Source organism: Gadus morhua, chromosome 18, assembly GCF_902167405.1.
Source record: "Gadus morhua chromosome 18, gadMor3.0, whole genome shotgun sequence".
In the NCBI taxonomy this organism is placed as follows: Eukaryota; Metazoa; Chordata; class Actinopteri; order Gadiformes; family Gadidae; genus Gadus; species Gadus morhua.
In genome coordinates, this window is record NC_044065.1 from 8,438,680 (window position 1) to 8,451,764 (window position 13,085).

At 47.1% G+C, this 13,085-nt stretch overlaps 1 protein-coding gene across 1 annotated transcript in view; it reads right to left on the reverse strand.

The window, feature by feature from the left end:
- Positions 1-13,085, reverse strand: part of gas7b (growth arrest-specific 7b) — a 47,803-nt gene that overhangs the window by 22,249 nt on the left and 12,469 nt on the right. The window contains exons 2-3 of the mRNA XM_030339684.1: positions 7,796-7,913; positions 1,977-2,054 (exon numbers count right to left, since the gene is read on the reverse strand). Of these exons, the coding sequence (XP_030195544.1) occupies positions 1,977-2,054; positions 7,796-7,913 (196 nt within the window). The remainder of the gene's footprint in view (positions 1-1,976; positions 2,055-7,795; positions 7,914-13,085) is intronic.

The window sequence follows — 13,085 nt, forward strand, 5'->3', positions numbered from 1 at the left end:
CAGTGAGTTCGGTCAGGGACAATTGAAACAAACAAATGCAGTCAAAACACGTTGAGGTCAGGGGCAGCTGGTTGGCTCGACCCATTGGAGTGCCAACCATGCTTATTGTAGCAACCCAGGTTTGATTACCACCTTTGGTACTTTGTTACATGTCATTGCCTCTCTTTTGACCCATTCCCCTGTCTCTCTTTAATTTCCTGTCCATAAAGGCACAAAAAGCCCATAATAATGTCCACAAAAACAAACAGAAGCTGAATCTAGCTTAAGCTGCACTATTATTGGCTTGAGCTGGGCCTAATTTTAGTGGGGATTTTATATGACATTTATTTTTTTGTTTTTTTGGTTTCGAGCCCAGAACTCATTATCCTCCCTAAAATATCCTGATTATGTAACAGAGAATGGGCCTTTGAGAAAGTTGATAGATAATTATATGATAGGATGCAGCAGTATTTTTTAGATGCATGCCATGCCTGCTGAAGACCACCTTTGAAATGCAGAAAAACGTATTTTCTGTGGCTGTTTGTCACTCTTAAGGAGCCGCGCCAAACTGGGAAAGACAGAGAGGGCCTTCAGCTCCACGGTCAAGACCACTGATAAAATTAGTCACAGGAAGTGTGTGTGTGTGTGTGTGTGTGTGTGTGTGTGTGTGTGTGTGTGTGTGTGTGTGTGTGTGTGTGTGTGTGTGTGTGTGTGTGTTTGTGTGTGTACTTGTGTGTTTGGCGGGGGGGTCACAAGCTTTTGTGCAACTGGAATTTCGAAAACCCTTTTAGCCTCAGGGTACGAGAAGACGAGGAATAAGAAAATGAAGAAGAATCATCATGGGAAAGAGTGAGGGAACTGGCAAAGGGGAGGGAGAGAAATGGTTTCGCTTTTTTGACAAAGATTTATAAAGTTGTTAAGTTCAAGTAAATTCTCTGTAAAATACAGGGCTCGGCTAGACATGGCTAAAAAGGCTTTCCTTTATTAGGCAGGGCAAGGCAAGGCAACTTTATTCATAGCACTTTTCAAACATGAGGCCGACTCAAAGTGCTTCACATAGAAACATCGTCATAAAATAAAATAAAATAATAACATAAAATATATAAGGAAAAGAAGACAAACGCAAAGTAAAAAAGTGCATTGTTGAAAGTGCACAATAAAATGAAATAATAAAATAAAATAAATACGTAAGAGAAAATAAAGGCAAAGTAAAAAAATTAAAGTGCAATTAATTACCCGCAAAACGAAGGAGTGTTAGTTTTCTACTGAGTTGGATGTGACATACGTTCGTACAACGTCTGACAACGCCCCTCGCACCTGCTCCTACGGAACCCCAGGTGTCCGTCACCGTTCGTTTCTATTCCTCAAACACCAATTTTTGAGTCTGCTGGGCGGAAGTTCTTGTGCTAAAGCGGTAGGCTTACTCACCCTTTAAAATCTCTTGCGGTCATATCACACCATGTGTGATATGACCGCAAGCTGCTCCGAAGCCCACTGGCCTAACAAACAGCTGGTTGGCCAGTTCACTTATCAATGAGCCAATCAGATCCTCAGGGATCAACTCCCATCCATGTTATTTTTTCTGCACATTTTCCCTCGATTTGGGAAGGCTTTCTATTGCAGATGTCATATCACTATCAGTATCAGGATCACATTCACTCCCTAACTACTTATTCAAGTATTCAAGTTCAGTACCATAAGGACACCAGCTTTGTTTCAGACCGTAAACCTAAAGTTATAATATTGGATCCAGCAGTGAGTCTTTGTTATAGCAGAACTTCTTGGGGGACACAGCATGGGGCCTGGGTCATAAACCAAGAACAACCTAGTTTCCTGTTTGGTAACAGAGATATTTGACCAAAGAATACTCATTTGTGCGAGTGGATGAAGCTTTCAATAGGCCAACTGCTACAGTGGCCACAATACAACATTTTAATTGGTGGCTTAATGACAGAATGGTGTGTGAGATATGTGATGAGGGTGTTTCACTGCAGTACCTGCTGGGAGGGAGTTCTTGTGTCTCATAGAGGATTTAGGCGTCCCAGGTGCGCTGGACGGCCTCTCCCATGTGGTTTCTGTTAGGAGGTCATTAACAAAACATAACATAAGATAGGAGAGCACTTTATGAAGAACAGACACCAATTACGGATGTCACAACAGCAAGTTCCGGCAGTATTAGAAATATAATAGCTACTACAAAAAGGGAACTGCCAATTTCCCTTTCGTAGTATTATTTCTTTTTACTATGTGGTCTACAATAGTGCAAGTACATGCAGAAATAAATGTAAACATTATCGCCAACAGAGATTTACAGTACATACAACATAATTGAAACACATAAACAACCTAAATTTAGTAGGTGACGTGAAGGAAAATCAAAACTTCCCACAACTTATTTTTAATGAAAAGTCATCAGGTAGGTAACATAGCATTGATATGGAGGGATCCTCATCCAAAGCTGGACCTAAATGCACAAAGTTTAAAGGAATTAGGACAAAATGTAAACATGGACTCAAATTTCCCTCTATTGGTTAAACGCATGCTATTACAATAGTAACACGTTATTGGCCGTTTGGGACTAGCAGATAACGTCAATCAAACACTCTGGCTGCAACCACCAAATCAGATTCTAGAGAGTGGGAGTGGCTTGTGCAAGAGGGCAAACGTCTGAACAGCAGAATAGCCCCGCCCCTATATGTACAGTGGTTCAACAGTTTCCCAGAAGATGGAGATTTGGCATTTTGTAGAATTTGATAGTGGGCAGGAACAAGCTCAAACAGGGTGTTTAGCTTTCCTGTGTGTCCGTGTGTCCCGTACTAGATTATTGAGCAAATGTTAATTATGTTTCGTCAGATCATAAACCGACTACTTCTCTGAGGTTTCTGTTAATCCTCCTAATTTCTTATTGTCAGCACCTGTGCAAAGCCGGCTCTCCGTATATAAAATCAACAAGTCTATAGTTAGGAATATTCTTGATTTCACTTCATTTAAATCCTTAGCTCCGGTTTTGTTAGCCAGATGGAATGCGTTTGGTGAACAATGATCCCGACTCTTGGGGTTAGGCCTGAAAACAGTTTGCACCCCCTCTCCACCATCGTTCTTTGACCGAGAATTCACACTATTCACACAGAAAAATTAAACCGCTGAAAAGAAGCAGCAGCAGCTTTAGACCAAGCCGCTTCCTCATCTTCCCTCGCTGACATCGCTGTTTGTTTCAAGGGGAGCATTTCAGGGCAATCAGCCCCTTTTCAGTGATAAACGCATGCAGATCTTTGAGGAGGTAGAGGGAGGGAGGGTGAGGGTGAGGGTGAGAGAGAGAGAGAGAGAGAGAGAGAGAGAGAGAGAGAGAGAGAGAGAGAGAGAGAGAGAGAGAGGGAGAGGGAGAGGGAGAGGGAGAGGGAGAGGGAGAGAGAGAGAGAGAGAGAGAGAGTTCTGATTTCATTTGGGTGCTTGCGCTGACTGGTGGGCCGGGGCCCGGTATCAGAGACGACAGATGGGGTCCTAAACGGCTCACATGACGGGAGGGAGCGAGCTACTGCCCGCCGGTCTCTCAACCTTTTTTCAGTCTTACAAAGAAAAAAAACCCTTCTTCAACTTAATGGTTCAATTCCTCTGCGTTAGCTGGTCGTTAGGAAATCAATAACCCGGGAGGAATAGGGATATCCATGCAGAAACAGACCTAATCTCTTTAGCACACGGAAATTGTTTTTCAATGCGCCGCTTTTCCGGAGGGGATAGTATGGCAAAAACAATTTATAACCCAATTAGATTTTACAGTGAATGCTCAAAAAAGTAATGCTTATAATACTCGGCGACTGAATCCGATGTAAAACGCTAAGAAAACATTTCTATATGTGAACTCTGAAAAAAGTCAGGTAACTAGGCAACTGGGACTTGAAAATCCAGATTTCTTGCAGTTTTCTTTTCACTTCAAAAGAGTTTACACAGGTAAGAAGCAGTAGTGCCACCTGCCACGTCCTCTGTCATTGCAAGCTACTAATGAAGTTACGGTCGCTACGAATTACAATGTGCACAGTGTGTGTACGGTAACAATATACAAATTAAGCTCAAACAGTCATCTCGGATCCATATCAACATCAACTGTGGTACCGTTTATTTATCAGATCATTATCACAAAATAACAATACATATTTTGGGTCTGAGAGAGAGCCAAGGGCAAATAGCATTTCAATGCACTTTAAAGCACATTGTACTCTAATTGCACATGACCAATACAACTTGAAACTACTATTGACTGTTAGATTATCGGTGTATTATATTGATAACATGAGCGTGTGCTGCATGTTAATATGTCAGTGCCTGGTGAGGTTATGAGGTGCGTGTTGTGATCATAAATGACTCCTCATCGGCCGGCGGTTAATGTCTCAGGAGCGGTGTAGAGGCGTGACGTGGTCCGCTCCCCGCGCCAGCCTGGCTCCGGCTGCGCCGCCCACCAGACGCTGCGGTGGATCTCCAAGCCTATGGGCGCTGGTTGGATTGGACCAAAAAGTGTCCTCAAGGCTGGAGACGTCCATGTTTTATTAGCGGCCATATGACGTTGTGTTGTTCCACGAGCTGCCTTCTGTCCTCGAGATAAACACTGAAGCCGTCCTCTGTTAGTACTAGACCAAACTAGTTCACTGTGAGGAGTACTTCCTATGTTGGGTCATGTTTACCCCCAACAATGCTGATTTAAAGATGCAATAGGTAAGATAAATGAGAAATAATTTGAGTTAAATTTTTGGGAAATCGCACAGCCATCTGTCAGTTATTGGTGAGTGAAATGCGCCGTGACAAAAATAAATAAAAATAAACGTGGTTCCTCCCGGTATTTAGAGGGTAGTTGTGTAAAATTAACAGATCCTCATTTTACACATTTTCATCACACAACTATCATCATACTATGTTTAGAATTGGTGGTAAAAAAATGTCATAGGGACGAAAGGTAATATAATACATATTGTGGTCCATCCAAATCACAGGACCGAGATTTAAAATTACAAATACTTTTAACGTGAACCATCACAGGCGGCAATCCGTTCCGAAACGACAAGCCCTCCTTCTGCCTGAGCAGGTGGTGAGCAAGCCAACACACAGGGCCCACCGATACACCACACACAGGAACATATGTAAACCAGTAGGTCATCGGAGGAATGCGTTTGTATAGAGACTAGTGTTGAGAGTATGAGACAAGCCATGAGGGGGTCGCTGAACACCAAGAGACCAGAGAGCTCTGCTTCTAATACAAACAACAACCTCGCAGCAGGACCAAATGTCGCTTGGAGCAACAGACCATCACATACGGACAACAGGCCACCCACGCACACACACACACACACACACACACACACACACACACACACACACACACACACACACACACACACACACACACACACACACACACACACACACACACACACACACACACCCACAAGCTCTGTTTCTATGGCAATGGAGAAACATTAAACATGTGTATATGAGGGGTTTATCCGAACATGTACTGTGCAATAGCACTCACACACACACACACACACACACACAAACGCACACACGCACACACACACACACACACACACACAATTGTAAACACACTGTACACATGCTCACACACACATACACAGTTTCTCTCTCTCTTGCTCTCTCTCTCTCACGTTCTCACACACACACACACACACACACACACAAACACACACACACACACACTGTGCCCTGATCTAATCTCGCTGAACTTTGCTTCTTGCAGAAATAGCCCAGATGCCATAAATAACGAAGGCTCTCAAAATGCTAAACTCTATCAGATGGGGTCTTTTGGAAATGGTTGTTAACGGTAACGGTTGTTACCATGAGTGTGTGTGTGTCTGCCAGAGACCGACACGGACCTCGGCTCCGCAGTGTAAATGCTTCGCGCCGTGCGGCCTGCCATAATGACTGCACTTGCATGTGAACCGGCCTTTCTCCACAGCTTTCTCATTATGTCAGCAAGGGAGAAAAACCAAAGACCTGGGGGTTGTTTTCTGCTCTGGCCTCAGAGGACGCTTTCACAATACTGCTCTGTGTATGTGTGTGTTTGTGTGTGTTTTTGTGTGTATGTGTGTGTGCGTGTGTGTGTGTGTGTGTTTTTTGTGTGTTTTTTTGTGTGTGTGTGTGTGTGTGTGTGTGTGTGTGTGCGTGTGCATTTGTGCGTGTGCGTGTGTGTGTTTCTGTGTGTGTGTGTGTGTGATGATCAACTGTCCACAGTGGTCATGTTCAGGCGTGGAAGGGAATCACACTATGCTGGAACTAATGACCTCCGTCCTGTGTTAAGAAGAATAGGTTGCATTTCTGGGTGTTGATGGGAGCCTGGAAATCCGTCTGTGCGATGCTGAGTCGCATATCACCTTTAGCAACACACGATATGTCTTCATGTGTGGATTGCTTATTTTTTATCCAATTCTTCATTTTATAACCTAATTTTCCCGGATGGATAAATGAAATAATATACACACGTAAACAAATGAAAGAATAATAAAGGAAACACAAATAACCTCCAAATAGGACTTTTATGCAAATGATATATTTCAGATATATTTTCTGAGCCAAAAAATGTAAACCCTGCTGTGGCACCCGTACAACCTGAACAAAGAAAGAAACACAGCGTGGCTCGGGTACGGGAGCCACCTGATGTCGTCGTTAAGTCTCAGCTTGGATGCAACCTGCCGCCTCTCCCCCTTTAACCTTGAGAGCAGGCGGATCTGTCTCTCTGCACTCGTCTCCTCTGGTCTGGTGACGGTGGGGTGGGGCCCTGCTCCTAAAATAGAATCCGCTCTGATGTGGCAGGACCAGACCGTGCCCCTTCTGCAATAATGCCTGGGAAGACCTCCAGACGCTATGTTAACGCCTGGTTCATCCCTCCACAAGTTGTGTTGAAACGACGCGTTTAAACCCACGCCCTCGCTGGCTGAGAGGATCAGTCCTGCCCTAACTGTCAATCAATCATCCCAGTCAGGGTGCGGTGTCCGTCGACTAGACTAAATCCCATCAAACCCTACCAGCACCACCCCAGGCTCCTGTCCCCCCCGCCCTAGGTTAACATGGGACAAGTCCCGGGCTCGCCATGCCTAGACCGTGCAGAAGAAGACAGGGCGGGTGTTGTGCCAGTCTGTGAATGGATAAGCGTATGTGTGTGTGTGTGTGTGTTATTGTGTCTGTGTCTGTCGCACTCTAACGAAGACTCAACAAGAGACAGAATGCTGATTGTTTAGACAGAAGCAAGGTGGCGCAGGGAGGAGCAAGGAGGGGCTGCTGTCAGACGGTTCTCTCTGCTGTTCCCTCTCCCTCCCTCCCTCCCTCCCTCCCTCCCTCCCTCCCTCCCTCCCTCCCTCCCTCCCTCTCTCTCTCTCTCTCTCTCTCTCTCTCTCTCTCTCTCTCTCTCTCTCTCTCTCTCTCTCTCTCTCTCTCTCTCTCTCTCTCTCTCTCTCTCTCTCTCTCTCTCTCTCTCTCTCTCTCTCTCTCACCACTAGGTGTAAAGAGACTCTTGGCGCCAGTTCAAAGGAAGCGCTCCAGAACGATCGTCGGTATTTAATGAGAATCAAACGGGTGGCCGAGGCGATCATACAATATTCGGTTACTAAAACTCCTGACTATAACAGAACAGAAAAGAATAACGTCCCTTTTAATCCTAGGTGATATCCCGGGAAATGCTTCATGTGACAGATCCGGTCTAGACAGATGCGGTCCTTAAACCTCCAGGTGATCACTCAATGGAAAAACCTTTACAGACAAGAACAGAGATCTGTGTAGGAACAGACGCCTGCACCCGTCTCTGAGCTCTCACCGTTGCTGGATGTGTTGACGTAATAGCGCCGCCCCTGTGGAGACATGTAGCAGCGCCACTGGGGGGGCAGCGGCTCCTTCAGGTCCTCCATCGGCAGCTGACTCAGAGACGAGGTTCTCTGTGGAGGAAGAGGAAGGAACAAATTTCAATGGGAAGCACACCAACACGAATCAACTCACCAGCAGCCCGGAAAGAACGCTTGAAAGAGATCCTAAACAAACTCGGCTCCGCGTTTGTCGTGGATTTGTTTGCGGATAATTACGCATAATTGCAAGAAATACAAATATAGATACAACCCAAACTGGCAGCGCAACTCGGCGCCACTTAACGATTCCGATTCACAGGCTTTTTTGCTCCTGTGTTTCACAAAACAGCAACGGATGACATCACGAGGTCACCGGGGATCGCCGAGTTCGTCAGCAGCAGCCACACGAACATCAACAAACGGCCAGTCGGCCCGAGGGGTCTCTGCAGCGGAGCGCACAGAGAGTCAACACGCGCTCGCTGTTGACTAACATCAGGCCGGCGTGCGCGCCAAGCGAGGGGGCCGGCGAACAGCTGCCATCGATTAACATGAAAACAATACGGCAACGAGGCGAGGAGCGGTAAAACAGTGTGTAGCGCAGGCCACGGGGGGGGGGGGGGGGGGGGGGGCTGGGGGAAGACGTATCGGGTTTCATGTGGACTGCAGTCGAGTTTCGCAGGCCTCCGGACTGTTTGAGTTTGGTTAAAGACGTCAGTACGGTCGCGTTGCTACTGCTGCTGCTGCTGCGGGGATTCGGGGGGGACCGTGTGAAAGGCCAGCTGAGCTGCTCTCTTTCCTTGTTGACGATAACATGACATCAGCCCTTGTAGTGTAAGCGACACCTTGTGTTCCCGTTTATCACCAGGGATTCTCGACACGGAGAAATCTGGGTTCCGTCAACCCTGACGGAACCCAGAGCGATGAGCATTTTTAGAGACGGAGGCAGCGCGCTTCAGTGGGAAGCTTCGGACTTGCCGAAAGCTTATATTTGGTGATCTTGTCTTCCTTGGAGTCCCAGCTCACCAAGTGAAAGAACATTTGGTCTTGTTCTTGGTCTTGAGTTATTGCCCAAAAATGTATGGAATGTGAAAGGGAGTGACGGCGACTCTTTTTCCAAAAATAAGCAAACATATTTCATGAGATAGTGAGGCATCCATGTCCCAGCCGTCGAGCAGTCAAAGAGAAGGAGCACTGTGTTCCTCGTGACGTTCACCCACCACATGGGGAGGTCATCATTTGAAAGCGGCTCACAGACCCCTCCACCTTGAGTCCTGTCTCTATCTTCTGCGGCTCCCGCTTCAATTATAGCTGTATCTCTCGGACTCCCCACACCACCACTTCTGAGTTCCTATAACTTATCTGGTGGACTCACTTGCACCCCCATGTTGGGCTCTGAGCATCTCATGGCCAACTTCTTCTATCTGATCTTCAAACTCGTTTTAAGATAAGAGGAGATTCTGAGGCCCTGGCACCTAGACTCTGCAGCACTCTTCCAATGGTTGACACTGCCCTTGGTGTATGAATGTGCGTATGAATGTGTGTAGGAATTGGGATGGGAAATGATTTATGAATGGGTGAACATGAAGAACTTTGACCGGCCACAGGTCTTAAAAGCGCAATATAAGTGCAGTCAATGTAAAATGCAAATGACCCATTCACTTTATGTTTTCAGACATGCCTTTGGTGCCGCACAAGTTTGCTTTGGTTTTTGTGTTTCTTATGGGTCTCTGTCTGTTTGTTTCTGTCTTTGACTGAAAGGCCAGGGCGGCGTTGTACCCCAACACGTACCGCCTACTACACACTCCTCCTGCTAGCACGCTGTGATGAGTTCAGTTTCCTTCTTCCTGGCTCGCCGGTGAATTTGCCAATCCTCTTGAGAAAGAGATTTGCTAAGCAGCCATGTATTTTCCTCTTAGCGTTAACCACTACAAGCATATCACTTTTTACACAGCACAAACACAAAAGCACACAAGCACACCACACCACACACACACAAACACAGAATTGTGAGCTGCTTGTCGGGCTTTGCCTTCTTGCGTGCGTGTGTGTGTGTGTGTGTGTGTGTGAGTGAGGGTGCGTCTGTGTGTGTACACACGGGTGAGTGTGTGTGCATGTGTGCTTGTAGGTGTATGTGTGCGTGCGTGCATGCGTGCATGTGTGCATTTGTGTGTGTGTGTGTCTATGTGTTCGTGGGGGCATGCATGTGAGTGTGTGTGTGTGTGTGTGTGTGGGGGGGGGGGGGGGGGGGGTGGGTGGGAGGCCATCCAGTCAACCACAACTGACGGGCGGTTGTGGCCGAGGCCAAACCATCAAAGAATATATCTCAGCCCATTTACAAACTGGGAAATAGTTTTGTTTCCAGTTACCAGAGATGAGTACACCAGGACACACTGACATCAATTGCATGAGAGCAAACACATGGCCCTGCGTTAATGCGTACGAACACACACGTGTGTGTGTGTGTGTGTGTGTGTGTGTGTGTGTGTGTGTGTGTGTGTGTGTGTGTGTGTGTGTGTGTGTGTGTGTGTGTGTGTGAATGCGTGTGTTTGTGTGTGTGTGGGGGGGGGGGGGGGAGATCACCAGAGTCTTTCTGAGGAAACCAACAAGAGAAGGAGGTCAGGGGTGTGTCTGTGTGGATGTGTGCATGTGTGTGCGTATGTGTATGTGTATGTGTATGTGTATGTATGTGTGTGTGTGTGTGTGTGTGTGTGTGCGAAATGTATATGCGTGTGTGTGTGTGTGTGTGTGTGTGTGTCTGTGTTTGTGACTAGATCATTAGTTTCCTGCGCGCTACTTCTAGATGCATCAGTCGCCATATCCCTGAGAAACTAGAACCCTGATGTTACTTTATTCTCGGTAAGGTGATACTGGAGTATTTATAGCACTGAGCAGAGCAGTCGTGTATGGAAAACGATTAGGTGGGTGACTTAGAAATGACTTGCTTGTATTGATGTACCCCGGCTGTTCTAGACCGGTTACAACTTTCCCTAATTACAATTGGTAGTCTCTTTAGCTAACCCAACCTCTTGAAAAGTCAAAGCCTGAGTCGTTGAGCATACATGTGATGTCCATCCACAATGAGCTATTTGTCTATTTATCTGTAATTTATCCAAATCGGAAATGCTAACTTTTACGAACGACCACGCAATTACCACGCACTAACGTCTTATCTGTAGATCCTCTGCCTCAGGTAGACGGGTAAGAGCGGACCGAATTCAAGCAAGTCTCAAATCTTAAGGCAGGCTTCAAATGAACACACACACACACACACCCAGACACGCACACACATACACACACACACACACACCCTGACACGCCGTCTGCGCATGACGCGATGGTGCCACTCCAGTGAGGAGGAGCGGAGGAAAAAGAGGAGCACATGAGTGAGTGAATGGGTGCACCTTTTAAAGTCGAGGGCGGGTGACAAACGTACGAGGCAGCTCGTCTTGGCATATGCGGCGCTGAATAATGCATGGTTCCAGATGGTTAACCCCATCAGCCTCCCCAGCCTCAGGCTCCACATTCACAGCATGCCAGAGAAGCCCCTGCAGCCCACAGCAGACGCAACCCCTGATAAGAGGACCTACCACCGAGAGACCAATCCACGGCGCCTAGTCATGTCTGCTGTGACGCTGCGTGTGAGTGTGTGTGTTTGTGCGGGTGTCTTTCTTTCCCTCTGTAGGTGTGCGTCTGTCTGTCTGCCGGTGTGTCGTCACTATGTGTGTGTTCTGTGTGTGTGAGTGTGTTTCTGTGTGTGTGTGAGTGTGTTTCTGTGTGTGTGTGTGTGTGTGTGTGCGTGTTATGTTTTTGTGTGCGTTTGTGTGCGTTTGTGTCTATCTGCCTGTGTGTCATGTCTATGCATCTGTCTGTGTGTCCATCTCTCAGTGTGTCTGCATTTTTCTGTGAGTCTGTCTGTCTATTTCAGTGTCTTTCTTTTCTGTCCGTGTGTCTGTCTGTCTCTGGTTCTGCTTGTCTGTGTTTCTGTCATTCTTCCTGTCTGTGTGCATGTGTGTCTATGTGTCTGTGTCTGTGTCTGTGTCTGTGTGTGTGTGTGTGTGTATGTGTCTGTGTGTCTCTGTGTGTGTGTCTGTGTGTGTGTCTCTGTCTGTCTAGGTGCAGCTGTGGCACGTCTTCAGAGAACGATAACATCTCGGTCGAGGTTTGAAACCAGAAGGCTCTTATCTGGCTGCACGCCCCGTAGCGTGGAGAGATAAGAGATCCGCCCTCAGACACACACACCCACACACACTCATCCATGACCAGGAAAGGGGCGTTTAAAAAACAATGGGGGGGATTCGAAGTCAAGACCCATGATGCCAGTGAGTATCATCGTTGTATTCAACGGCTGTATTTATGAGATCTTATTTTACCCAAAGGGTTGGCTCACGAATGCGTTTTCTCAGCAACGCCTCGCACTGAGAAACGTTTGAATGTGTGTCGAGGAGGTGCAGAATATGCAACATTAACACATAGAGGCCCGGGGGGGGGGGGGGGGGGGGGGGGGGGGTCTTAAACCATGCGCCTCCTGGCTGTGAAGTGAGATGGGGCCCCCGAGGGCCGCCACCATGCAGATAGACGTGCTATAACCCTGAACGACCTTGGCTTTGACCCTTGTCTCTGGAGGCTTAAAACATCAACACATGATGAGTGTTTAGCGACGTGTTGGACACTCGCTTGGGAAGTGGGAATACGTCAAGCCGACAAATAGGAATTCAGCTATTTTTACTCGTGGGAACATGCATCTAGGACTAGAAACGAAGAACGCTGATGAGATTTGTTTGGTTTTAGAACGTCGAACTAAGCTGTGATCTGACTGGACGTGCTTTGACCGGGGTGAAAGTTGAAATGGTTTGAACTCTGAAGGGGCAGGAATCGATGGTGGAGCATTTTAGCGGTCGGCTGAGTGTGAAGCCCAGGCCAGCGCCAACGCTAGGTATGGGTTTCGTGTCCCAACCCCATAGGGAATACAGTGGCAACCGCGGTGCTGAAAGCTCACTCTGAATCTGTGTTTGACCGCTCCAGAGTGGAGCACTCAGCTTACCCAGTGAAGCAGAGGTCTGATATTCACAGCCTGAACGGGACCCCGGCCCCAAAATGAAGTGTAATTAAACTCTCACAAAGACGTGATCTCTCCTCGGGAAAGAGCCGAGCGTTGATCCGTCTTTGACGAGGGGACGCCGTGACGAGATCCAGAGCCATACAAATTAGCCTCAAAAAATCCAGAGCCATACAAATTAGTCCCCTCGTCGAAGTTTCATTTGGAGA